The sequence below is a fragment of the Zalophus californianus genome, chromosome 15, assembly GCF_009762305.2.
Source record: "Zalophus californianus isolate mZalCal1 chromosome 15, mZalCal1.pri.v2, whole genome shotgun sequence".
NCBI classification, from domain to species: domain Eukaryota; kingdom Metazoa; phylum Chordata; class Mammalia; order Carnivora; family Otariidae; genus Zalophus; species Zalophus californianus.
In genome coordinates this window covers 60,154,050-60,182,034 of record NC_045609.1, presented here as the reverse complement: position 1 = coordinate 60,182,034, position 27,985 = coordinate 60,154,050, and the positions used below count along the sequence as shown (strand labels likewise).

The 27,985-nt window shown below is 39.6% G+C and overlaps 1 protein-coding gene across 4 annotated transcripts in view; it reads right to left on the bottom strand.

The window, feature by feature from the left end:
- The window catches only part of SLF2 (SMC5-SMC6 complex localization factor 2), a 44,952-nt gene extending 24,556 nt beyond the window's left edge, over positions 1-20,396 (bottom strand). The window contains exons 1-9 of one of the 4 annotated variants that reach the window (XM_027595843.2): positions 20,032-20,393; positions 17,416-17,459; positions 16,188-16,921; positions 14,599-14,656; positions 8,016-9,001; positions 6,965-7,035; positions 3,661-3,783; positions 3,105-3,272; positions 2,004-2,106 (exon numbers count right to left, since the gene is read on the bottom strand). In XM_027595843.2, the coding sequence (XP_027451644.1) occupies positions 2,004-2,106; positions 3,105-3,272; positions 3,661-3,783; positions 6,965-7,035; positions 8,016-9,001; positions 14,599-14,656; positions 16,188-16,921; positions 17,416-17,459; positions 20,032-20,171 (2,427 nt within the window). In that variant the 5' untranslated portion in view covers positions 20,172-20,393. Of the gene's footprint in view, positions 1-2,003; positions 2,107-3,104; positions 3,273-3,660; positions 3,784-6,964; positions 7,036-8,015; positions 9,005-14,598; positions 14,657-16,187; positions 16,922-17,415; positions 17,460-20,031 lie in introns of those variants that run through there. The other 3 variants (XM_027595842.2, XM_027595844.2, XM_027595845.2) reach the window with 3 other exon arrangements.
- Positions 20,397-27,985: the final 7,589 nt, after the last annotated feature.

Sequence of the window (27,985 nt, the reverse complement as noted above, 5' to 3'; positions counted from 1 at the left end):
AAATTTGATAGCCCCTGGAAACTGGGATGGCATTAAGCCTTTTTAAAAAATCTTTCCATTTTACTTGAACTTTTCACAATCAAATGCAAATTGCCTTTGCAAAAGTTTTTAAAAAGTAGTAAAGTGTCTTTCTAGTTTTACACTCATAAAAATCAGAAAAATGCAAACATTTTAATTACATTTTAACAATTAACCTACAAAAATTTAGGACCATAGATTTCATTCCATTTTTATGGTTGAATAATATTCCATTGTACAAGTGCGCATGTGTACATGTACATCTCTTTTATCCACTCATCTATTGATGGACACTTGGGCTGCTTGCTTCCATAATCTGGTTATTGTAAATAATGCTGCAATTAACACTGGGGTGTGTATATATCCTTCTGAATTAGTGTTTTTATATTCTTTGGGTAAGAAGGGTTAAAAAAAATTAGAACCACAGCATTAAAATAAATTCTGACATACTTTATTTTTTTTTTAAAGATTTTATTTATTTATTTGAGAGAGAGAATGAGAGAGAGAGAGCATGAGAGGGAGGAGGGTCAGAGGGAGACGCAGACTCCCTGCTGAGCAGGGAGCCCGATGTGGGACTCGGTCCCGGGACTCCAGGATCATGACCTGAGCCGAAGGCAGTCACTCAACCAACTGAGCCACCCAGGCGCCCCTGACATGCTTTCTTAAAAAAGAAAAAATAGTCTGCTATTTTCTCTGCCTAGAATGGTCTTTTACCACACAGTGGCACGGCTCACTCCATTACTTTCTTCTCTTCTCTTTACTCAGACCTCACCTTACCAATAAGGCCCTCATCATTAATTATCTTATATACATATTCAAAAAAGCAAGCTTTTTTCCCCACCCTGATACTTCTCTGTGTCTACCATAGCCTACTATTTCCTCCTAGCACTTACCATCTGACATAATAGATCTCTAAATATGCATTTACACACATACCCATTTACTATCTCTATAGTACTAGACTGTGGCTTTCATGAGATCAGAAATGTAGATTTTTTCATTGCTGTTCTCTTCAGTACCTGGCCACAGGTGGCACTCTTATGAAAAAAATGAATAAATGGCTAAACTGGAATATCTAGTTCTTGCCAAATATGAGATTGTTTGAAATGCTATCTTAAAGCCCAGAATAGAAACTCATGTTTTTCCCACTTCTCACTTCATACAATACTCATATTTTTTAATAGTCATATTTTTTGATGCCACTGATATTTCTAAAGCTACCATGCAGATAATATAAAAACTTAGATAATTAAGTGGATTTAAGAATTAAACATTATTGGGGAAAAGAAACATTTGGTTGCAGATATATATATATCTGCACACACACATGCACACACAAATGGGAAAATTTTGGTATACAAGTCAAATCCTAAAAATACATATGCAAGAATCTCCATAAAAATGGGACAAAAAAATATTTTAGAAAACCCCCCACTAAACCCGCTCCCCTCCCCTCCCAAAAAAAAACAGGTAACGTAAGAATGAGAAGAACTCTTCTAAAACTAACCATGATAGGGCGCCTGGGTGGCTCAGTTGGTTAAGCGACTGCCTTCAGCTCAGGTCATGATCCTGGAGTCCTGGGATCGAGTCCCACATCGGGCTCCCTGCTCAGCAGGAAGTCTGCTTCTCCCTCTGACCCTCTTCCCTCTTGTGCTCTCTATCTCTCATTCTCTCTCTCTCAAATAAATAAATAAAATCTTTAAAAAAAAAAATAAAAAAAATAAAACTAACCATGATAATGATTTACCAGTGGGATGAAATGTCTTAGGCACAATTAACATTACTATCGCGCACACGATCTGCATTAGCATTTCCTTTATAATCTCTTCACATGGACTCTTTTTGCCTCATTTTAACCCACTGAAATCATAGGTTTGATGTGCTGTTTTTTTTCCTCTAGTAATGTGCAAATATGATATTTTAACTTTGTTTTTGACTAGGAAATGCAGTAGGAGACAACTATATTCCCCAAACATTTCTCTTACCCGAAACAGCCACTTTAACACAGGTACAGGACACTGGACATAGTGATAAGCAGAGGTAAGAAAGCCTTGTGTTGTCAAAAAAATCTGATCTGTTTTTCCTGATCTGAAAAAATAAAATGAAATCAATGACTGTTACTTTCATAGTAAGAAACTGCTACCACCACATGTGACATAATCAGGGAAATGAGCAAGCACACCATCCTCAGTCCTTAGAGGTAGACTCTACTCCAATATGGATCGGTTACTCATAAAGGAAATTCAAGTGATGGCCTAAAGCTGATCCAGTCTGTTGGCCTGTTTCCGGATATATCTGGTGGATAAATTTACATTAGCTGGCAGTGTTGAGAAAGCCCCTATTAAGTCTCAGGGCATTGTCTGCTTTTGTCAGCTTGGGTTTGTACTTCCATAAAACTCAGCACCAGAATTAATGGGATTTCTCTGCATCTGAGATAATCATGCCCTGAGAGAAATTAGACCAATTTGGGCACTGTGGTATAGACTGCTAGTTGCCCATCCCAACATCTATTCTTGCCTTTCCTCTTGGCAACTGAACCCTGACTTTTAGCTGGGTACGCTGGCTCTGCCTGAAATAAAAACTATTTCCCAGCCTTCCTTGTAACTAGGCGTGATCATGTTGACTAAGCTCTATCCAACTAACCATTAAGTAGAAATGTGTGGGATTTCTGGGAATTTTAAGGTAAAGGGCTGGAGTACCAGCAGCACCTGAAGCAACCAGGTGCTTAAGATGGTGGAGAAGAAAGATTATATGGTGAAACACCAGCCCTGGACTTCCTACCTGTGAACTTCTTTCACATAAGAAAGAAATATACTTCTTACTTTAAGCCCCTATTATTTTGACAGTTGCTGTTATTATATGCTGATCTTAATCCTAATAAAGGCATGTAATACGCCAAGGAACTATCTTACACTGTTTCCTATAATTAAATAATAAACACAAAAAGCAATAGTTAATAAGAAGGATTAGAAAACTGGATAGGTCATAATAGAAATTAACCTTTTAGAAGATTATGTCAGTTAGAAATCTTTTAGGGTAATTTTTATATAAGAAAAAGCAAAATGTTTTTCTATTTTTCTACTTACTTAAGAATAAGCTTTTCTACAGCGCTCTGTCCTATAAAACCAGAGTCTCTTAAATCCAAGGTATACTGATTGAAAATTTTTCCGGAATTGAGGAAATTAAATATTTCTTCACCTGGGTGATGATCAGGAATAGCATCAATTGTAACTGAAAATTTCTTTAGAAATTCCCTGGAATAAAAAAAGTTATTGAATATCAAATAGTTATATTGCATATGGTTTTGTGTTTAAAGGTTGGGTGCAAAGAAAACTTTTCTTAGGACCAATGTTAACCCCAGATAAGAAGACCAGCATGAGAACATGTGTGTTGTTCCTCCCACTTTTTGCTAGTAGTTAGCCCAAAGCCATTAAATGGGTCTGTGTGAAAAGAAACAATAACCAGGAGGAAAAAGATGTAACTTGGCCTTAACATTTGTCCTTCAAATCCATCAGAGATGGATTAGAAAACCATCACAGATTACTCATAAAGTATATAACCATCAATGGTTCATTTATTTCACAAGAACAAAATTAAAAAAATATAAACTTAATAGGGTATACATTATGAAAAATGCTAGACCTGTGCTCTTCTAAGAGGCCATCCTCATCATCTGTACTGTCTTGATCTCCAATTCTGATGGGGGATTTAATACCTCGGCCCTGCCTTATGTCTTCCTGTAGCTGCTTCTGCAGTTCATCTAGCCTGAGAATTGAAAGAAATGTTACAGAAAATGGTTTACTCTAAAAATAATCTTTAGTTTATGTCTAAAAGCAGCACCAAAAAACAAAACAACCCCCCAAACCCAACCTCTTATTAATAAGTACCTTGTTATATGACAAACTTTGATGCACTACAGACAAATTATGTCTTCCCAAACATCATGATGTATAACAGACTTTTACCCAGCTACTGGTATGGTATTAGAATAGTGTTCCTTCACATAGAAGACTTGAATATTTCTTTACAGCTAGGACTTCAAGAATGATATCCAAATCATTTAGAGAAAGGGGAAGGAAAAATGGCAAAGAATAATTTGATTATCCCCTTGAATCTTTAATGCTCATTTGACTTCTAGTAGACCAACAAACTGATGTTAATTAGTCTTTCTAGCACCAGTAGTCATTATCATTGTTATCATCATTATCATCACAATACCTAACACTGAGCCCTTACCATGGGACAGGCACTGTACTGAGAACTTTATGTATTAAATCTTTCAACCCTCACAAGGACCCCATGTAGTTTATTATTACCGATTTCATACATGAGGAAACAAACATTAGGAATGCTAACTTGCTCAAGCTCACAATGCAAGGAGCTGGGATTCAAAGCCAGAGAGTCTAGCTCTGGAGTCTTTGCTTATACTGCTTGCCAAGATTAAGTTATTTTAATCAAGGTCTTTATTCCTAACTCCAGCCCCACTACGTGACTGGTAAATGTACTGCTCTACCAATACAGAAAAGAGTCAATCATCAGATCAAACTAGCATCTCTGCCTCTGGTCTGTGCAGTGTTCATTTTAAATAAACAACTTCAGATCTGACATTACAAATCACATGAATTCATGAAATGTTTAAAGAATTTTACAGTAGAGACAATTTCTCTAAATTCAGAAAGGGGAACACTTCTAATTGTATTTCCTATGGTTAGCTAACTGATCTATCAAGTTTGAGACACATATATACCAACTTCAAGTCAGTTGAGCTTTTTTTTTAAAGATTTTATTATTTATTTATTTATTTGAGAGAGCGAGAATGAGAGAGAGAGAGAAAGAGCACATGAGAGGGGGGAGGGTCAGAGGGAGAAGCAGACTCCACGCTGAGCAGGGAGCCCAATGCGGGACTTGATCCCGGGACTCCAGGATCATGACCTGAGCTGAAGGCAGTCGCTTAACCAACTGAGCCACCCAGGTGCCGGAGCTTTTTTTTTTTTTTTTAAGATTTTATTATTTATTTGAGGTAGAGAGAGAGCACAAGCAGGGGGACTAGCAGAGGGAGAGGGACAAGGAGACTCCCTGCTGAGCGGGGAGCCCCAAGTGGGGCCTGATCCAATCCCAAGACCCCGAGATCATGACCTAAGCCAAAGTCAGAAGCTTAACCAACTAAGCCACCCAGGCGCCCCAAGTCAGTTGAGCTTTTAGTGAAGTTCTGTGGACTAGTTTTGAGGATATTTCTTAAATAAGGAAGGTATTTTCCCCCTCATTAGCAAAAGTAGTTTACAACTAGTGACAAATTTTATCAGGTCCATTATGATCCTCAAACTTTTTGATTTCTGTGTGTGTGTGTGTGTGTGTGTGTGTGTGTGTGTGTGTGTGAGAGAGAGAGAGAGAGAGAGAGAGAGAGAGAGAGAGAGGGAGGGAGCCAGAGACAGAAAGAGAGAGAAACATTAATTCTAAACTTCTTCAAGAGTAACTTGATGTAGAAATACCGTGTGTGGCTATGCTGGTTTCAAAATTTGGACTACATGAACATAAGAATGTTAAAAAAAAAATTCTATGCAAACAAAAAACCCCCACACAACTCAATTAAAAAACGGGCAAGGGGCACCTGGATGGCTCAGTTGATTTAAGTGTCCGTCTTTGGCTCAGGTCATGATCCTGGGGTCCTGGGACTGAGCCTCACATGGGGCTCCATGCTCAGCAGGGAGTCTGCTTCTCCTTCTCCCTCTGCCCCTTCCCCCTCTTGTGCTCTCTCTCAAATAAATCAATAAAATCTTAAAAAAAACATGGGCAAAGATCTGAATAGACATTTCTCCAAAGAAGCTATACAAATGGCCAATAAGGACATGAAAAGATGATCAACATCATTTGTTATTAGGAAAGTGAAAATCAAAACCATAATGAGGTACCACTCCACTTCATATTCATTAGGATGACTATGATCAAAAAAACCAGAAAATATCAAGTGTTGGTGAGGATGTGGAAAAACTAGAATCCTTGTGCACTGCTGATGGGCATGTAAAATGGTGCAGCCACTATGGAAAACAGTACAGCAGTTCCTCAAAATATTATGTATAGAATCACTGTATGGTCCAGGATTCCACTTCTGGGAATATACCAACCCAAAAGAATTGAGTGGGGACTTGAAGAGATATTTGTACACCCTTGTTCACAGCAGCAATACTTCCAATAGCCAAAAATAGAAGCAACACAAGTGTCCATCAAAGGATGAATGGATAAATAAAATGTGCTATATATACATACAATGGAGTATTATTCAGCCTTAAAAGGGAAGGAAATTCTGACACATGCTACAACACGGACAAACCTTGAAGACACTATGCTAACTAAAATAAGCCAGTACAAATGGAAAAATACTGTACTATTTCATTTATATGAGGTACCTAGAATAGTTAATTTCATAGAGACAGAAAGTAGAAAGGTAGTTGCCAAGGGCTGGGGGAAGAGGAGGATGGGAAGTTATTATTTATTGAGTATGGAATTTCAGTTAGGGAAGCTGAAAAGAAGTTCTGAAGATGGATGGTGGTGGTGGTTGCACAACAAGGTGAACGTACTTAATGCCACTGAACTGCAAACTTAAAAATGATTAGAATGGTAAATTAAATTCTATATATTTTATCACAATTAAAAAATACACACAAAAAACTCTGCCCACACTTTCTGATCAAGAATCTCAGCTACCAGTTAGATTCTGGTTGTGGTAAGCAGAAAGGAATTTGTATTATTACGGTAATGCAGTAAACCATAAAAACCTGATGTTCTGACCCCACCTGTGAACGAGAATACTTTATTTCTAACAAAGTTGACAATAAAACTAGCACAAAATGCATGCTAATTTCTCATAACTTTTAAAGGAAAATTAAAAGCCAGCCACACAAACAAGCAGTATGTTAAAGTTAGCAAGGTAGTCATGATGCTAACTAACCTTTGAGTGTCTTCCATCTCCTTCACTAGACGTTCTAAAGTATTTGTGTATGTTCCACTATGAACATGTTCCTAAAACAAGAAGAAAATTTAGGAATACTTTATAACACATCTTAGAAGAATTGGGATTTCTTATATAAGTTATTCAGAGTACTAAAGAATATTGTCTATGTCAATAACCTAGGCCAGGAGGATACCTTTCTTAGAGAATTTTTACCATCATGCTTTAAATCTAGTATTTTGTACTGCAGGCAATTTGATTTTACCATTTATTAGGAAAGGCACTACTTATAAAACCCTGCCAGCCTTAGGAACTGACTGCGAACACCCAAGGGCTCCATGGCTACCCTGTCTTTATTTTTAAATTCTATTTTAATGGAATCAAACTAATTTTTCGGTGTTACCATGGAACATTAATACCTTCCCCACCAAATTTTACAGACATATTAGAATTTAATGCAGCTTATTCCCAAGATAGAATGAAGCACTTTATAAATAAAATTGCACACCACAATTAACAACATTTCTACACTCTACCTTCATTTACAGCAGTGGTCTCCAAAGCAGGGGGTGTGCAAGGTGATCCATTGGGGTGCAGGAAGAAAATAATAGAACTTCTATTTATATGGAACTTCTATAGAAACTCCAGTAGAACTTAGTCTATAGTAACTTCTATATAACTTCTATAGGAAAATACTTTTTTCTTCTTCCTTTTAAATTCTGTTTTTGCATATGCTTTAGAAAGTACACAGTAGTATAGTGGTACATGTATATAATCTATAAGTATACATATATATTGGAGTACATGCTTAAAAATTTTTTACTAATAGAAGTGTGTGTGATCAAAAAAGTTTGGAGACCACTGATTTACAGTAATAAAGCTAAAGATATGGGAAATCCATTAACCAAACAAGAACTATACCAGTTTCAGTCCAATTATGAATCATAACAAATACTAAGTTTTCAAATAAGTTCTAGCAATTCATCCCTCTTTCACTAATCCATCCATCTTTCCCTCTTCAAGTAAAAATAAATGTCACAGCACTACTTACTGTATAGTCTGATGACTGAGATCTAAGCCCCTTGGAAAGAGCAGGAGGCTTTCCTGTAGTTGCAGGAGTCTGATTGAAGTTCAAAGCCATTATTTCTTCCAGTGATTTTAATGTTTCCTCTTCCTCATCACTGTCTAGGTTGTAACCTAAACTTTCTTCATCACTATCAAAATCACCCCTTAGTTTTCTTTTCAGTGCATTGCTACCTGCATTGGAATTTCCTGAACTCTCTTTATCTGAAGGGGCTTTATCTGAAGGTGCTGTAGGGCTTGGGATACATGGCACAACTTCCAAAGCAGCTGGGGGAGACTTTGTAGGAGTGCCATATTCCGAATGCAAACATCCCCCAGAAATTTTCCCTGAAGATACATTAGAATCAGCTTTATCAGTCTTTGCTTTGTGTTCCTTGTGTTTGGAGGACTCTGTAGAATGCCCAGAACATTCTTTAGATGAGGAACGCTCTTTTTCTTTTTTAGGAACTGGAAGAGTGCAATTTTTAGCATTTAATGGTACCCGGGAGGAACCAGCACTTGGAACATGGGAAAGTAAAGGTAGAAGTTTTGTCTCCTTTGATGCCACAGAGCTAGCAGTTTTATTTTTCTGAAAGTTGCTAGCTTTTTTAACTGCAGACTTTTCCTGAGGTAAAGATAAGTGGGGTTTCTGCATCTTAGTCTCTTTGGTACTTGCCACACGGATTTGGTCACTATTCCTGGAAGAATGGTGGCCAGAATTTGAAGGTGCCAAGCCTCCAGAGGAGCGATCAATTTCTTCACTGGGTTCCTTGGATATATCTTCCAAGCGCAATACATCCCCAGGTGTCTTCAGTGCAATATGTTTTATAAATTTCTCTCTCTGATGTGGTCCGTCAGGACGCTTCTCAAGGAAGGACTCTTTTACTTTTGGCATTATAGATTCTCTTGTGCTTTTCAGATCTGAGTCCACAGAGTTCCTTTTTCTTTTGTCAGGGAACTTATTCTGCTTAGACCCTGCTAAAATTTAATTTTTGCCAGATTAGTGAAAAATATATTTTCCTATCTTAATAAAGTTTATTCAGTGAGTGTCTAGAACACTATGACAAAATGTTTAAATTGTAAAAGTTTAAAGGGAAAAATGAAGGGGGGGATTCGGAGGGGGAGACGAACCATGAGAGACGATGGACTCTGAGAAACAAACTGAGGGTTCTAGAGGGGAGGGAGGTGGGGTAATGGGTTAGCCTGGTGATGGGTATTAAAGAGGGCGTGTATTGAATGGAGCACTGGGTGTTATATGCAAACAATGAGTCATGGAACACTACATCAAAAACTAATGATGTAATGTATGGTGATTAACATAATAAAATAAAATTTAAAAAAAGAAAAAAATTGTAAAAGTTTAGGCTGAGATCATTCAATATATGTGGGATAAGGAAAAAGAGGTAATACTACCATTTATTTATTAACTAATAAAATATTGGTGTCCAAATTTAAAGCTAATGACAATGCTCATTTTCATTCTAAAGCTGTTAAAAGTTTACTACCTAAACAAAATTCAAGGTATTGCTCCCCAAAACACAAAAGCTGCATATCTGTTATCATGGAAGGCAATTCCCTCAAAGTTCATATATTTTTTCTTAGACCAAGGACTATCTGATTCCAGAAATGTAATATTTTTTTTAAAGATTTTTATTTATTTATTTGACAGAGAGAGACACAGCGAGAGAGGGAACACAAACAGAGGGAGTATGAGAGGGAGAAGCAGACTCCTTGCTGAGCAAGGAGCCCGATGTGGGGCTCGATCCCAGGACCCTGAGATCATGACCCGAGCCAAAGGCAGATGCTTAACCAACTGAGCCACCCAGGAGCCCCTGGAAATGTAATACTTCTACATTTAAATTTATAGCACCTTAAAATACATATACGATCACTAGTTGAAGGCAGACATTATTTTAATTTCCCAATTAAGAAAATCCACCCAAGTCTTTCTCCCCAGTGTTTAATTGTTTATTCCTTCCTGTGTATCCTTCTAGTCTTTAGCTGTGTTGAGTTGTGGTTGAATTGTGGCTCCCAAAATGATACACTTAAGTCCTAACTCCCAGAATCTCAGAATGCGATTTTAATAAGAAATAGGGTCTTTACAGGGGTAGTCAAGTTAAAATAAAGTCATTAAGGTGGGTCCTAATCCAGTTATGACTGGTGTCCTCAGAAAAAGGGGCAATCTGCAGTCTTGAGCTCTTTTATATATATATTTTTAAGATTATTTATTTATTTGACAGAGAGAAACACTAGTAGGCAGAGAGGCAGGCAGAGGGAGAAGCAGGCTCCCGGCTGAGCAGGGAGCCCCATGCGGGACTCGATCCCAGGACCCTGGGATCATGACCCGAGCCGAAGGCAGCCGCTTAACTGACTGAGCCACTTACACTATCATGTCATGAATTCACAGAGAATGTACTACAGCAACTCTGGCTCCTTTCCATTGGTTCTCACAAAATGTACTTTTCTGGGCGGAGCAGGCTGGCATTTTAGTTGAACCTAAATACCCTTCTCTTTGGCTTCCTTCAAAAGGGGAAATTTGGACATGGAGACAGATTTGAAGAGGGAAGATGACGTGAAAACACACAAGGAAGAGGTGCCTGGGTGGCTCAGTTGGCTAAGCATCTGCCTTTGGCCCAGGTCATGATCTCAGGGTCCTGGAACTGAGCCCCGAGTTGGGCTCCCTGCTCAGTGGGGAGTCTGCTTCTCCCTCTCTCTCTCTTTGCCCCTCCCCCCGCTTGTGTGCGTGTGCTCTCTCTCAAATAAATAAATAAAATCTTAAGAATTGTTGAGAGAGAGCATGCCTCTGCTGATAACCTTAATTTTGGATTTCTAGCTTCTAGAACCATGAGAAAATAAATTACTATTGTTTTAAGCCACCTAAGTTTAGGAGCTCCATCCAGGAGAACTTTAATAAACCACATATACTTGAGTTAACCAGGTTTAAAAAATTTCCTATTGTGTTTAAAAATGTGACGTATCATTAATTAAAACCCACTAATCATTAAATATTACTATTTATATAATCAGTATTCCCCAAAATCAAGTTTTTCTCTGCACATGGGCAGATGTCCTCAAATCCTCAACAATTTGATTAAAACAACAACAAAATAACTCAAGAGGTAAGCAACTTTTTGGATAGCTTGATCAGAACATAATCTGAAAAATTCCATTTATAAACATGTAAAATCAATAAACAAATGCCTCTATCGCCATTTTTCTACAGACAGCTCCTATTACCTGAAGAAATCATTCCATGCCCACTCACTTTGCTGGGGTTAAATGTCTTGTAAAAAAGGACAGGGGTCCTTTACAGTATAAGATGAGAAATCAAGTAACTAAGAAAAAGACTTGGGGCGGACTTACACTGATTATTTTAAGTTTAGGATTTCAAAAAAGACAGCTAGAGAGCTGCCAGTTTGAGTTCTGTTCCATTTCCTAGAGAAGTTAATTTATATACAGCTAGACATGAGGAGAAATTTCTGATTTGTTCAGGTCTTCAATTTCGGAACAGGAGAGAAAACCTGTTTATGGGCAAAGTTTAGGAAAAATCAGCTTATTAAGAGCTTTTGACATCTAGAATTAGAGGAGGTTGAAATGGTACTGTGGGGAAGTTCCCCTTTTGCAAGCTCTCTAAAGCAGTGGGTTAACTGCAGAATTCTTTTTTGCACTGCTTGTACAAGCTGTAGACTGTTTAAGAACATTTCAAACAGCTGTTAATATATATAAAGGTAAGACAAGAGACTGAATTTGTAAATAGAAAAAAAGTAAAAATCCAACTGTCCATTAATAGGAGACTGGTTAGGGGCGTCTGGGTGGCTCAGCTGGTTAAGTGGCTGCCTTCGGCTAAGTTAATGATCCCAGAGTCCTGGGATCGAGTTCCGCATCGGGCTCCCTGCTCTTCGGGGAGCCTGCTTCTCCCCTGCCTGCTGCTCCCCCTGCTTGTGCTTGTGCTTGTGCTTGCCCTCTCCCTCTCCCCCATATCAAATAAATAAATAAAATCTTAAAAAAAAGAAAAAAAATAGGAGATTGTTTACTAATTATAGAATAAACAAGGGATGGATTAATTTGGACCTCAGAATGCAGCCCAAGGACAGGATTCTGGAAGACTAAAGAGCTAAATGACTTTATCAACATTTCTGAAATCCTCTAACTTGTGTGTGATTATGTACATCATGATCACAACTGAGAAGTATAATAGCAATAATATGAACAAGACAGTATATTTGGATTATTAAGATCTATTCACTATCTGATAAAGATAAGCATTCTTCAGGTTATCTAGTGAAAAAGTCCCTTATGTCCTTTATATCCTGTTGACAGTGAAATGCAGCACAAATGTGCATTTATTAAAAAGTACAATACCATAACTAAAAATGATTATGAAACATGCTAAAATATTAGAAATAAAAATATAAGTGAATCTTAAATCTGCTTATGAAAATATGCAGAAAGCATCTTTTTTATTTTTTTCATATTTATTTCACATTTGATCTGTAAACTTTTTATTAAAAAAAAATCCACTGTCATTAGCAACGTGTGCTGCCATTAGTTTGTCTTTAGTGAAATAAGAGCGCAGGCCTTAAAGAGTCTCTGGTCTAAAACGTGTAGAAACTCTGATGTAAACACGAGGTGTCTGCCCTCTTCCCTTGATTTTGGGAGTTCATCAATGACATGATCTCAACCAGAAAGGCAGGGGGAAAGGACAACACTTTGATACCTAAGAGCTCCCGGGACAGGAAGCGTTTTTCTTTTAAAGATTTTGTTTATTTATTTGAGAGAGAGAAAAAGCACGAGAGAGGGGAGGGTCAGGGGGAGAAGCAGACTCCCCGCTAAGCAGGGAGCCCGATTCGGATTCAATCCTGGGACTCCAGATCATGACCTGAGCCAAAGGTAGATGCTTAACTGACTGAGCCACCCAGGCACCCAGAAAGCATCTTTTTCAAACACTGTTCAAAAACTGCAATATGTGGAACTATATAAATGAAACTACATTACAAGTCACCACTGATGAAATCTGCCAATCTATGAGCTGAAGAGAATTTTTATATTAGTCATTACTAGAGGAAAAAAAAAAAGCTGAAGAGCTTGGTGGCAACACCACCATTAGCAGCCCTTTATACTGGCAGAGCAAAATATTTTATACTAAAAATACTTTGTTCCTCCATTCACCTCACTGCAAATCACTTATTACTACAAATGTGTAATACAGTTGAGTACAGGAACAACTTGGTGGCTGAGAAATTATTGTCGTTGTATTTCGTAATGTCAAAATTCAATGAAATTAGATCGTTAAAATCAACAACATTGCAGAAATTAAATAAAAATTTTAAAAACCACATAAAACTTCAAATTTATTCCTGTATCTAGAAGCTCCCTCTATGATGGTGATTATGGTTTCAGCCTTGGCCAAACATTGATTTTTGAGATCACCTGGTCAAAATGTACTGTACCTCTAGAATATATAAAAAATAAAGTCTTACATGAAACCTGAAGAACAAGGAGTCACATCTGTCTCTCTGTACCACTGTTTTTTCATCTTTAAAATCATCTTATGAGGATGTGAAGATCAAATGAATTAAAAGCACAAAGAACAGGGCATGGCACACAGTCACTGTTCAATAAATGTTGGCTATTACTGTTGTGTCCACTGTATCTTACTGAGTGTGGAAATCTGTAAAATCCATTTTTCAAAGTTTGCAATCATGGCAGAAAAAAATCTGATACACCAGACTATTAACAGTTGTTATTTCTGGGAGCCTTTCATTTTCTGTGTTATGAATTTCTGCAATGTTTGACTTTTACACTGTTCTATTTTCTAGTTAAGAAAAGATAAAGATACTTTAGGAATTACTGAATTAACAGTAGCTATTTGTTATTATGTATTTCCTCAACCAACAGATACTAAAAATACAAATTAATATCATGTAGGTGTCCTTGGAAATTTGATATTAAAAAGGTTATCTTTGTACTTGAAATATTAGGAAACACTGTTTTGGATCATGATAACAGTTTCAACCTTATACAAAGCATCTATAATACCAAGATCTCACATAGTCCACAATTCCAGTAATATAAGATTATGCTTCTTATTGTAGCCAAGATTCAGCAGTAGAACACTGAATACCAAAATGAGAAACGTGTTGCTAGGAACTCTTGAAAGAGACAAAAAAGTCAAGACAAACGACAGGTTATGCATACTAATTCAAGTACTATTCTTTTAAAATATAATTTAACCAAACTCTTAACTGATCTGAGACATTCAATTTCCCTCTAGGAAGGAAATTGAGTATTTAAACCAATTTGTTTTAAAAAAGTGCCACCTGATGGGGCACCTGGGTGGCTCAGTCGTTAAGCATCTGCCTTTGGCTTAGGTCATGATTCCAGGGTCCTGGGATTGAGCCCTGCATTGGGCTCCCTGCTTAGTGGGAAGCCTGTTTCTCCCTCTCCCACTCCCCCTGCGTGTGTTCCCTCTCTCACTGTGTCTCTCTGTCAAATAAATAAAATCTTAAAAAAAAAAAGTGCCACTGAGGTACAATTTTATTTAAAAATTAATAAATTAATTTTGATTCTACCTGAAGCAGGTTCCCATGAATCAGAAGAGGATCTTTTCCTTGAGAAATGTCCATTTTCCTATTAGCAAAATGAGAAAAAGTTAATTAGGAATTGGGGCCAGTAAAGAATGTAAACTTTTCTTTATAACATTTAAACACAGATTTCTAGACCAATTAAAGCAAGCACTTATATTTGGAAATAAATTCAAACTTCTATAATAAAACATTTTAAACTCTTGAAGTTTTATAAAAATGAAGGGCATTTGTATGTCATAAAAATAAAAGCCAGTTTTCATAATGCAAATTTAGAGCTTTATATTAACTCAAGATTAAGCACTGTATCATTATTTTGAAAAAGAAACAGTAAGCCTAATATTTGCCAATTGAATGGACGTAACTCAGGGGTGCCCAGGTGGCTCAGTCAGTTCTAAATGCCTGACTTTGGTTCAGGTCATGATCTCAGGGTCCTGGGATTGAGCCCTGTGTCGGGCTCCCCACTCAGTGGGGAGTCTGCCTATCACTGCCCCCCCACCACTTGTGCTCTTTCTCAAATAAATAAAATCTCTAAAAAAAAAAGGACATAACAGACTTTTCAATACTTCAGTTCAAGTAATGATATACAACCAAACTCTAAAATCTTGTAAGAATGGACCAAATGTTACTAACTTCTATTGACTGTTAGCAAATCTCATTGGTAAAGACACCAAACTCCTTGCAAACAAACTCTGGAGTTTACAAATACATTTTCTAGCAATATACAAGGCAACACTCTCCATTCCCTCCTAAAATGTCATAGTTTGGTTTACTTTTTTGGTCTATCTGGTTTTAAAATCTCATAGCATCTTATCAACATAGCCCTTTCTTGATATCTGATCTTCCTTTATTTGCTCTGGATGTAGAGAAGTTCTTTGAAACAGAGGCACTTGTCTTTCTAGGGGAGACAAGTTTTTATGCTAATCTGGGTTTGGTCTATTCTCAAGGGAGAATGTGAAGTTATATGTATCTGGATAGCTTTCTAAGTATTATCTAAGTTGTGTAAGACCCATTCTCAAAATTATTTAGGACTCATATAATCTATCTAAACCAGTGAGTCTCAAAACTTTAAAGTATATCAGAATCATCTGGAAGGCTTGTTAATTGCAGATTGCTGATCTTACCTCTACTTTCTGGTTCAGTGAGTCTGGGGCGGGGCCTGAGAATTTGCATTTCTAAGTTCCCAGGTGATGCTGATGTTGTTAGTCTAGGGACCACATTTTAAGAATCGCTGTTCTAAAACATTTCTTCCTGTTTTAGATTTTTCCATTCCCTAAGTATCTCCCTTCAGCACAGCCTAATTTAAAAATGACTATACTTGCCTAAAAAAAGAATGCTTACTTTCTTAAGAAAGGTCTTTGTTCGTGGTCTGAAAAAATTAAGGGCAAGAAACACTACTTAACTGAATCCTACGGACAGTCAGAAGAAACGTAATGAAATTAGGTTTTAAACAAACTGTGTATCAGTATTTCCTTAACAAAAGATACCAATATTATGCTAATGGTTATTAAATATTTTTAGATTTAGCATGCTAAACAAAGCAGTAGCCAGGCTAATCCAGTAATTATTACACATACCAGGTTTGAAAGATTACTCTTTCCAGGTGTGACGTCATTCTGTTTACTTTGTTCCTGCCTTGGTTTACATTTTCTTTCTATACTAGAGGATTTTAAGGAAAGATTGCTTGCTTCTGAGAAAGAATTTTCCGAGTTGATTCTCTGCTCCATCTGCTCCCTTCTCAACTTCTTTAGTTCTCTTTCTCTGCAGTAAGAAGCTAATGACAACTGGAATTTAGCCCCCAATGGACTTTCTCCTGGGTGGTGCCTGGATAGGCTGCTCCTGCTGCTAAGACTTCTAGAGCTGTTCTTGAAGATGTCAGTTTCTGTCACTGTGGCCTGCTTTTTGGAATCTGCACTGGTCTTGTCTCGATCTCTATCATTCTTCTCCCTGCTATTTTCATGAATGAACAGTGACTTCCTTCTCTCTGGAGATCGATGTTTTTTCTTCAGTGCCTTCATCTCCTTTGACAAGCAATATGGAGGAACATAGACTTTTGTAACTGCCTTTGGATATTTGGTGGCTATTGACACACAAGGCCGACATGACTCATGCATACCACGATCTTTATGGTGCTCCTTTACACCTTTCATGAAAGCCTCTAAAATAGTGCTCTTTTCTGATGGCATCCTTTTGGGTTTAGATTTTTTTGGTGAGGATAGTTTCCTTTCAAACTGCTCTGTCCCAGTGATGGACAATCCACCTCCTCCATATTTGATGTCTGATTTTCGTGGAGAATCCAACATATGTCTGTCTAAATAGCCAATTAAAACACAAATTGCATGTTATTAAAAATAACACAAACTATTACATTTTGTATATTTGCTTAAATTAATAATACTTAAAATACTAAGCTATCACAAGAATTTTCAAATCAGTATTTAGATGATGATACACATTTCATGGGGGGGAATTAAGACATGATTTATTTAATAGCCTTACTTCCATAAAGCTCCCTTTTGCTACATCTTGTAAGCTCATATGGCTCCATTTATAAAATGTTACTGTATTAGAGAATCAAAATAGTATGCAATATGAACATTATTGACTGAGTATTTTAAATGTAAGAAAGAATAACAGCAAAAAGTTTCATGATGTTTAGAACTTATCTTTGTAAAAAACACTGCATTTTCATTATATTTTCAGTTTGAACATTATGCTTAATCAAGGAAGAGCTTAGAGAAATTTATTGAATCCATCTCGCTCTTCAAAAGATCCTGCAAAAAAATGCATTAATAGTATACATACCTTGTTTTGAAGCTGGTTTGAAGAAATCTATAATTGACTGCTTCCTGAAAATAAAAGCATAACTAATATGGTATCACATAAGCAAACGTTAAAACCTCAATAATTCAGATTAAGGGGAGAATACTAGATTTATAGGATATAGATTGGATTTCACTACCTGGTTTAATCACGTTCTGACAATGGCAATAATGCTTTGCTAAGCTGATTATAAAAAACTGAAAATATAATTTACCATTTCCTGTACGAGCAAATTTATAAAAGCACAACTGAGGTTTATATAATCTACAGTACTAAAATGATAAGACAGGAGTACAGATCCAGGGAATTGACAGTGTGCTTCCTAGGAAAAGCTGACTGCTACATGAAGGGATCTGATCCTATTGCTTGGTATCTCCAGTGACTGGTACAAAATAATGCTCAGTAGATGTTTGCTGAATGAATAATGGAGATTATGAAAACTCAGTAAAACCTAACAGACTCATAACAAGAGTAGATGGTAGAATGGCAATATCAGTGATTGGGCCCAGCTGGGGAGGCAGCTGAGTTGAAGGGCACGCTGGCCAAAAGGCAGAAAGGATCAAGTGCCAAGCTTATACTACCTTCTTTATATACTACAGTAAGATGTTAATCTAAGTAACAACAGAAATTAGAATGAGTCTTCACAACTAGTGTTTCAAAATCTTAATTTTTACCTAAAAACTCTTTAAGATATTTACAAAAATAACACATTGCCTGGGGAAAACACGAAACAAGAGAAAAGGAAGAAAGTGAACAATCACAAAAACCAAATTGTTTTAATTTTTAAGGATTTCTGCACCTTTCTGCACAGTAACACAAAGTGAACCATATTACCAGAATTTGTATTTGGATTGATGTATTTAGAGTTATCTGTCAGCTGCATAAAGAGAAATGTCATCATATGTAGAGCAAAAAATTAACTTCCTGGCAAAATTCTGCTAAGACATATTCATTTTACTGAAAGAGAAGCAGTACACTCAGTTTCCCTAAACATTTATTCATTATGAGGTTGGAATGCTCAGAGAAAACTTGAACAATCCAAGTCCCTCGTACGCTTCACAGGTCACGTTCAAAGAGCAACACCCGTCTTTAATGGTTTACTGAGAGTCTACAATGTTTATAAAATGTCGGTAGAAAAGCTAACTGGTTATGAAATGAATATGAGTGACAGACTAAGGAATCATTTATGCGTTTGTTTTCATAAAACATACAAAATTAATTCCACAGGAGAATAAACGAAAAAATGTCAGAGGTTCTGCAAATCGGGAAAGGATGATGCCCTCTGTTACTGGTTGAGGAGAGAGGGGAAAGGATTAAGCAGCAGCTAATTCAAAACAATACTAAATATGCCTTTACATTAGTTACTAAAAGTAACATTATACCTTTCCTAAAACATTAGATTCCAGGCTCCTTTTCGAGTAATACACCAGAGGGAAAAATGGTTTTGGGTAAAACATACAAGAAATCTGTAAAGTAACCATGAATGCAACTTTCAAGTAGGAACAGTTCTCTAATTTCATATGCATAGAAATGTTCATTGGTTATTTATAACTAGTTTTTAAAAATTATTAACAGCTCACAACCCCTTATCTGAAACTTTTGGGGTCAAATGTGTTTTTGACTTTTGAATTTACTGGACTTTAGAAAGGGGGTAATTTGGATGCATTACATAAAGCCCCCCAGTAGGGTCTGACACTGCACCCCAGAAGCAAACACACCAATATTTCTCCAGCAAAGCTTACAAATACTCACACTTAATGCCATAAAGCCCATAAACAGGCTTCCATTAGTTCTAGTCAGGTTTGGCTGCCAAGTCAGAGGTGGTGCCAAACTTACTGAAAACTTTTGATTTTCGTAGCATTCTGGCTTTCACAATTAAGATAAGGGATTGTGGACCTGTACCACACTAGAAGATGAACTTACAGTTAAACTTGTTACAAGCTTTTTAAAACTTAAAATAAAAAAGACAGTACCAAGTGCGTAGAGAATTTAAACATGTTTTATTGTCAGAGGATGTCAAAACTCCCCATCTTATTACATAGCTCCCACAAAATCTTCACAAAAAACCTAGCCTCCTGGAGAGGCGGAAAGTTACTGAAGGAAAAAACATATCACATTCCAAATCTGCATGCCAAGTATCAATTATCGTGCATACTGGACTATAAAGTAATTCGTGGAAAGGTTTTCCTCGTCACGTCGTACACAATTTCACCCACAATTTAGAAAAGATTTATACTGTTAAGCTACTATGATCAGTAGAACTGCAACGTACAAAAAGCCACCTAAATATGCACTAAGCAGGTAGGGCCCCGGGTCCAGCTAACGTAAAAGACAAAAATCACGGTCTACCTAAGGCGGGTTCTCCGTAGCCACCCAAGCTGTGGTCACTAGACCGAGACCTGCGTCCCAACTACAGAAAAGGAAACTCGAAGTCCCACAAGCCCCCGCGCGGAGGCGGGGCAGGGGTTTGCCAGGCCCCGGAACGCCGAGGCCTGAGCTCGCGGAGGATGGCGGGAACTGAAAGAGCGGGCGTCCGCAGTCCTCCCTCATACCCTTGCCCCCGCGACCCGGCCCCTTCTCCAGCCCTCTCCACGGTACCTGTCCCCAGGACTCTTTGTTCTCTTTCCCGCTGCAGCAGGGGCGGTACTACCGGGTCTCAGATGGCAGCGCGGGGGCGACGACCCCGGGGCTGGGGATGAGGGGAAACCTGGCCTAGCGGGCATGCAGCGCCTTGTCATGTCGGCGCCGCTGGCGACGGCGGCATGAGCTGTGGCTGGAGAAGTTGGGTGCGTGGTTGCCGTCTTGCTGCTGGGACTCGGGGAGGCTGTCGGAGCAGAGTTGGGCGGCACCCCCTTCCCTCTTCATGGCGGTTCTCTCTCTTCGGAAGTGACTCCTGTATGAGCGGGAAGGAACCTGAGGACCAACAGGGGGCGGATCTTACTTGAAGGGTCGCCCTCTGACTGGCTGGCACGGCGGTCATTCCAGTAGTGGCGCAATAGAAAGCCGCAGCCTCTCAGGAGAAGGCGGGGTTTCGAGAAGGGGGAGGGGACAAGAAAACTGCCCCCCCCGTCACGTGCGCGGTTTGGGGGGGAGCGCACCGTCGCATCCGGGCCGCGTCGGCCTTGGCAGGCACGCGGGGGCGGAGAGGCGCGGGCCGCTGCGGGTGCTGCGGCAGCTGGCGGCAGCCGCCTGCTCGAGGGCGAGGGACGAGGTTTGCAGAAGCAAACCCGAGCCCGGCAGCTGCCCTCGGTGAGGATGGCCAACGGTTGGGCTTCCTGTGTCATACAATTGTGCCTCAGAAATCCCCAGCTGTTCATTACATCGTCTCTTTAACATCTTAGGCCAAAGTGCCCTAATGCTGTCACCATTTCCTTGGTAATCTGCACAACCCAATCTGAAGACTTGTCCGTTCTGTGAGAGTTCTTAAGTATGTGGTGGATGCCTTTTCTCTTTTTTTAAGAAAGAAAAAAAAAAACCCCACTGAAATAAAGGCTGTTTTTATTCTACAGAAGCATTTTGTTTCTCAGCTGTTGAAATGAGTTACCCATGAAGTCTCTGCAGCCAGATTCCTTGGAGATTTTTGAAAGGAACACAGGGTCAGCTTTCAATTACCCATGTTAAGTGTGGACAGCATAGATTAGTGAAAGCTGCCAGCACTCTCCAGTCCTTTGTAAGGGGCTTGTGGGTTGGAGGCTGTTAGCCAGGATTTTCCTCACAGACTGGTCAGAATATCTCTGAGCCTCAGTTTCCACATCTATAAAATGCTATTCTATTTTTCTGGGAAACTGTAAACTATAAAAGTGATAAGCAGTGTAAACTTAACAGTTCGGAGTCTCTCGTGTAATAAGTACTGAGCAAATTAGTGTTCCCTTTCCTTTGCTCTTTAGACATACTCTTACACTCTAATTTACTACAAAATCTTCCAGAGATACCTCAGATACTGTCTGACATATATGTATGTAATATATTAATGTAATTAATATATGTAGACATATATTGTATATAATATATTAATAGTTAACACATACGTTATATGTGATATCTTCAGGATGTCCAAGCTTTAATTGTCAGGCCTGTTCAATCATTTGGGTGGAACAAAATCTTAAAACACAAAAGAATTTAGACAGGTATTTAAAGTCTATTGTGCTGAGGGGCGCCTGGGTGGCTCAGTCGTTAAGCGCCTGCCTTCTGCTCAGGTCATGATCACAGCGTCCTAGGATCAAGCCCCCCCATAGGGCTCCTTGCTCAGCAGGGAGCCTGCTTCTCCCTCTCCCTCTGCCTGCTGCTCCCCCAGATTGTGCTCTCTCTGTCAAACAAATAAATAAAATCTTTTAAAAAAAAGTTTATTGTACTGAGATTTGACTGCTTCTGTAGCTAAGCAAGGCTGACTGACCTGAAGTTCACTTCTTTTCCCTCCTGGTTAGCCCTTAGGAGGAAGAATTAATGAGGAATAAAAGTGGCCCACAAGGTTCCAAAGCATAGGGTAAAAGATAAACAGTGAATGTACGATCTGTCATACAACCCAAAAAGCATATATATGCTGCTAATATACTAGGTAGCGGTGATGCAAGAAAGGAAACACTAAAATCAGGGGCATTTTTTCTGCTAATAAGTGAGAAGTTGTACGTAGCATCATTCTCTAACAAAGAATACAATAGATGCTTGAAATGTGTTGAATGAATAATGATTTACACATTTGTTTATTTGGGGCTTTTTACATGTATTATTTCCTATCTTGTATTAGTGCTTTCTCTTGGGTGTTTTTGTACTAGTAAATTCTTGCTTCTATAATGGCATACCTACAAAACATTTAATCTGATTCATTTTACTGCATGCTTGGTCCATAAGAAAGAGCGATGCATAAAAAACAACATTCTGCATGATCAATCAGTTGCTTTTCTTGGATTATAGTATTTGAATCATCTGGCCTCCAAGGTATCACTTTAAAGTCTGTACTCATGCTACCAAACAATAGTTTTCACATTTTCTTAATCTGAGCAACAGATTATAGAGTTAAGTGAGGCAAGAAATCCCTTGATCAATAAATGGAGATGGAGTCATAATGAAAACACAATTTTAAAAATCTCTTCTTAACAGGGAAGTAGTTATCTAAATCCTCAATGAGCATCAAGGCTCTTCTTTGTTTAAGCTGTGTTTGAAAATGATACAGATTTGGTCACAGGGTGAAATATGCTCAACATACTAACCGGAACTGCTGGGAGCCTCTCAGGCTCCCCCCGCCCCCCATAGCGTTGGGCAGTCTATTTTGTGTTTATACCCCTTCTCCCCACATTGAATGTGTACATATGCCACATGTACACATGGTTCATGTAGGGTTCATGTAGTGGGCCAGAAATAGATAGCCAGAAGCTGTCCACCGGGTGAGAGATGGTAAAGAACTCAGGTGTTTGCATGTGAGGAGACAAGAGGAGAGTAGAACTGGGGTGGGGCTGGGAGGAGAGGATGATGAATAAAGTAGACAAGACTCAGAGACTTAAGACAAAACTTCAGCCGGGATTGGATAAAGAATATGGAGAAATTAAGGCCAGATGATCATAAAAGGCTAGTTTGAAAAGATTTCTGGGAATGCGGGTGGGGATGAGGAAGCAAAGACCATAGGAGTGGAGTGGCTTCTATGCATGAAGCTTCTATGGGGTGCAGCTCAGCTCAGTCTGGCACCCTGAACTGTTAAAGGCCGTTAGGAGGAGGGCACACTCTGGCCTTGATGGGAAGGGATGGGGCAGCAGCAGCAACAGTGTTACATGAACAACAGATCAAGTTTGCTGGGAGTGTCAAGCCCAATGTGGGAATTCTGAGAGGAGTGACAGGATAACTGGTGCCAGAGATTCCAAGCGGGCACAAAGGAAACAACAGTGGGCAGACTGGCTCACGCAGTACCTTAGCAGGCAGAGACTAAAAGAACAAAAGGTCAGTAAGTTACAAAAAATGATACTAAAAAGAAGAGAACTAAAGTAAAAGTAACTTCTGGTTCCACAGTAATGACACACTTTTGCTCTGAGATTGCTACCTTCTGGTAAATTCCAAGGCTCTTGTTGGAGATTCCTCCAGGGCCGGTGGAGAGACCAAGGTGGGTTTACTGTAGAGCTGCCTGCCAATGGCCAAGCCCGTATGTGTGGAGGGGAAGGTAGAGGGACCTGGGAAGGGGTGGGGGGGATAAGGAACAGACCCAGAGAAACAGGAAATAATTAACTTGAACGCCTGACAGAGAAAGAAAGACCACGTGATGATCTGATGAAGGACAGGCCAGCTCCTGCTTCTCGAGAGCCACATGATTCACTTTGCAAATGGATGCCAAACTCAAAACTGCCCAACAAGCATTTGGAAGAAGCACTGGCTTGGTTTTAAGGGGCTGCTAGGGACACGCCAAATGTAATATAATGTAATGTCATATAATCTAAATTCCCTGGGAATAATTAGTAACACTCTGAGAAAGCAGATCCTATGTTAGGGAAAGTACGTTTCTGGTTATTTCACTATGGAATGTTGCAAGATAATATTTCCTACAAAAGTAACATATTTGTGATTTTTGACATACCTGAATATTTCCTGTACTATTATTTACTCAATATTTTCACTTAAATCACTCTTAAACCCATTTATTTTGGAAGAAAACTTAAAATCATTTCCCTAAATTAAAAATCAGTATCACTTGGAAAGTGATAACTTTCCAAATGGAAGCAAACTGTAAAAACTAATAAAGAACTCAATAAGAACTAGAAAAATATCTCCCCACATTTCTCCTACGGTCATTTTGTTTACTAGTGGTGGTAGGCATAGATATTATTCATATACGTGAAATACAAGAGAGTCTTTGGAAAATACTAGTTTTAGGGACTCCGGTCTATAATCAGGTGTTTTTCACACATGGTTAGCAACCCATTAGAGGGTTTTAAAATTGATGTAAGGGGGTCCCAGACCATAACTGAAAAAAGAGTGAGGGAATGGAATAGGGAATATCAGTGCATTGCACATAGTTTATAGTTATGTGTTATTTTGCAAAACTTCAGTTGTATGTATTTTCTTTTAGAGGCAGTGATATAAAAGGTAGGTCTGTGGCTCCTACTGTGGGCAGTGGTGGAAAAGTTTGAAAGTCATTGCTGTAATCTGTATTCATACTTCACCCTTCTGTGTACTGGGGGCTCTGAACAGCAGAGGCTGCTTGGAGGAGAAAAGGTGGGCTTCCTTTGGTCACTCCTGCTGGTGAGGAGGGTCGGGAGACACAGCTCAGGCTCCCCTTATGTTCCTTTAAAGCCATTCCCTCCAGGAGTGGGGAGCCTTGTAGAGGGAGGCTGACCGTCTCTCCAGAGGAGCTGGCCTTTCCCCATCCTGCGCTGTAATAGCTTCAAGATGGAGAGGAGGGCCAAGATGGCCCTCTTAGGTCCAGCCTTGTCCTCAGTAATCTAGGGACTGTGGGTGAGAAATGGGGGAAGGGAGAATGTTGCAAACGAGGCAGAGATCCCCTGTTCCACCTGCCCCTGACATAAAAACCCACCACCTGGAACTGGAGAGGGTCTGGGAGGGAGAATACATTTGATCTCTCACCTCTGCAGTGCTCTTCCCAGAATTCCTCACATCATGACCCTTACTTTATCAGGCTCTGACTTGCCTCTACAGTCATTCCCTACCAACACTATCCTGAAGCTGGAAGCTTCCACACCACCAAAATACTGAACCTTCTGTGCCAGCCTTCCTGAAAATGTGCTTCCCTGAGCTCTCAAAGTGATTCTTTTTTTTCTTAAGATTTATTTATTTATTTTGAGAGAGTGAGAATGAGAGAGAGAGAGATAGTACATGAGAGGGGGGAGGGTTAGAGGGAGAAGCAGGCTCCTCGCTGAGCGGGGAGCCGGATGCGGGACTCGATCCCCAGACTCCAGGATCATGACCTGAGCCGAAGGCAGTCGCTTAACCGACTGAGCCACCCAGGCGCCCTCTCAAAGTGATTCTTAAAGACGTAGGACAACATTTAAAAATCAAGAGATTTCACACAAAACTCTAGATTTCTGGCTTTAACAGGTACAAACGAAGGGTCTCATACTTACGCCTACAGGGGCTGGGTAAATAAATATGTGAATCAGGTTCATTTTCCTGACTTTTATAGAGAGCTGGGATCAGAGAAATACTTCGCAGGTCAGTACGGCGATGGCGGCAAACTCCTATTGGGCCTCACTATTGGTCAGGCACTGTTCAAGCACTTTATGATTGCTGACCCTTTTAATCTTTGCCACGTCCCTACAAGTTAGGACATGGTGGCACTGGCTCAGTGTTTGCACAAGCATGGTGGTAAATGGCACGTGGAACTCAGCCTCAGTGAGTAGAGAGGCGAGGCTCTGGGGGAACTGGGGGGCATATTCCCCGCTAAATGGAGACAACCTCTCTAGGCTGCAGTTTCCACGTGGGAACGTAAGTCCCGTGTTTCCTCCTCTTCTCTCAGCAGCAAAGAGAGAAGCACCCGGCAGTGGGGAGGTGAGGCATGACATTGCACAGCAACTCCTTTTTGAGCTGCCCTGGATGTCTTAATATATGCCCTAATATTTGTTTCTGAAGTTCTAGGAGAGAATGCTCTCTTAAAGCATTTCCTCTTGGAACCAAGAGAGGAAGAAATAGTGCTTTCGGTACCCAGAGGAGTGTTACAGGGAGTTAGCAGGGTTCTCACTCAGGGGTTCTTACTTAAAGAAATTGCCACACTTTACTTATAATCAATACCTGTGGGCATTTCAAAGAACCAATGGCCGATATCTATCAACGATATAAAATGCACATGTCCTTTGATTCAGCAATTCCCCTTCTAACGTCTCTTAGAAATATACCTCTCCGTTACCAAAGATGGATCTATAAAGTTATTTGTTGTAGCATTAGCCGTAGTATAAGACTGCAAAGGAACTAACCAGCCCAGAAGTCGGGGACAAAACAAATCATGGCACATCCATACAGTAGAACGCCGTGCCTCACTTAGGAAGTCACTTGGAAAGCGCAGCATCCTTCCAGAGAGTCTTGGCATATACATGCAAATCATCCCTTTTATTTATACAAGCAATAACATAGTCTATGTATACACGGTAGCATTACACTGTTCTGCAACTTAATTTTTTCTTAATATATCTTCGAAACTATTCCATACCAGTTTATACTGTTCACAAGTGTAGAGAGTTCTGCCAAACTACTCTGTAATACTGCCAACCTTGGCATCTAGTTTGCACGGCCAAGCAGCCTGCAGGGGCCTTGAACTGACATCTGCCCTCCCACGCACGTGCCTAGATAACAGCCTGCAGAGTAACAAGTAAACGTAAGTTCCTGATAAGACCCCCCCCAACAGTCCCTGTGAACAACAGTCTCCCCCGCCTCCTCCTTGTGTGCCCCTTAATGAGACCCCCCGGGGAGCTTACCAAAATCCAGCTCTTTTTAATTTGAATTGACCAATGGGGCCTCAACCTGGGAACCACAAAGGATGCTACCATGGATCCGAATAAAGGCGTGTACTCCAGGCCCTGCTGCTCTCCCTGCCTGCAGCCTGCCTTGACCTCCCCGCATGGGAGGCCACTGGTCCTTTTAAGTGGCCACCTTGATCACAGGTAAAGAAGCTCCTAACAATGGCTGCCTCTAGAGAGAGTTTTTCCCCTACTTGTGAAATTTGTATTTTACCAGTTATATATATTACATTTCCAAAGAACAGATCTCTCTCTCACCTACACATAAGAAAATAAAAGGACCAATAGTTTCAGATTAAAAGTTATGCTGTTATATTAACTGGTTTCAGTGAAGACTTGCCAGACATCTGCCACTATTTCTGTTAGCCTCTGCCCATTTCTCCCTCATCTCTCCCTGGGACCTTGATACTGACACCCCTGCGCCTATCTGCTTGTTGTGGCCAATGTGGAGGCCGTCTGCTTATGTTGCCTGAGGAGGGATTTGGTAGGACAAACATTTGATGCTGAGTTCTCAAACTCTGCGTGTCTTAAACGTAACTCATTATCTCCGCTCCCTAACCTCCCAATGTAATGTTCTCGCCTCCTGTATTTCTTATCTTAGTGAATCGGGACATCATCTCTCCTCCCCTGTCACCCAGAAGCCTGGGAATCCTACTAACCCCTGCTCTCTATCACCCTCAGCCCCCATCTGTCATCAGTCATCATTTGTATCCTTTCTTTCTCTTAAAAATACATGCACACACAAACATATATTTGGTTGTTTTTAGAAATGTGAAAGATACAAATACAAAGAAGAATATTACAAACACATATTCACCACTCCAGACTCACAGACTGTTAACAGTTTGCCCAGTTACTCTCCTCTCCTCTTTTCTGGTCTTTTTTTTTTTTTTTAAGATTTCATTTATTTATTTGAGAGAGAGACAGAGAGAGCATGAGTAGGGGGAGGGGCAGAGAGAGAAGGAGAGGGACAAGCAGACTCCCTGCTGAGCAGGGATCCTGATGGGGGGTTCACGGAGGGGGGGCTCAATCCTAGGACCCTGAGATCATGACCTAAGCTGAAATGAGACGCTTAAGCTTAACTAACTGAGCCACCCAGGAACCCC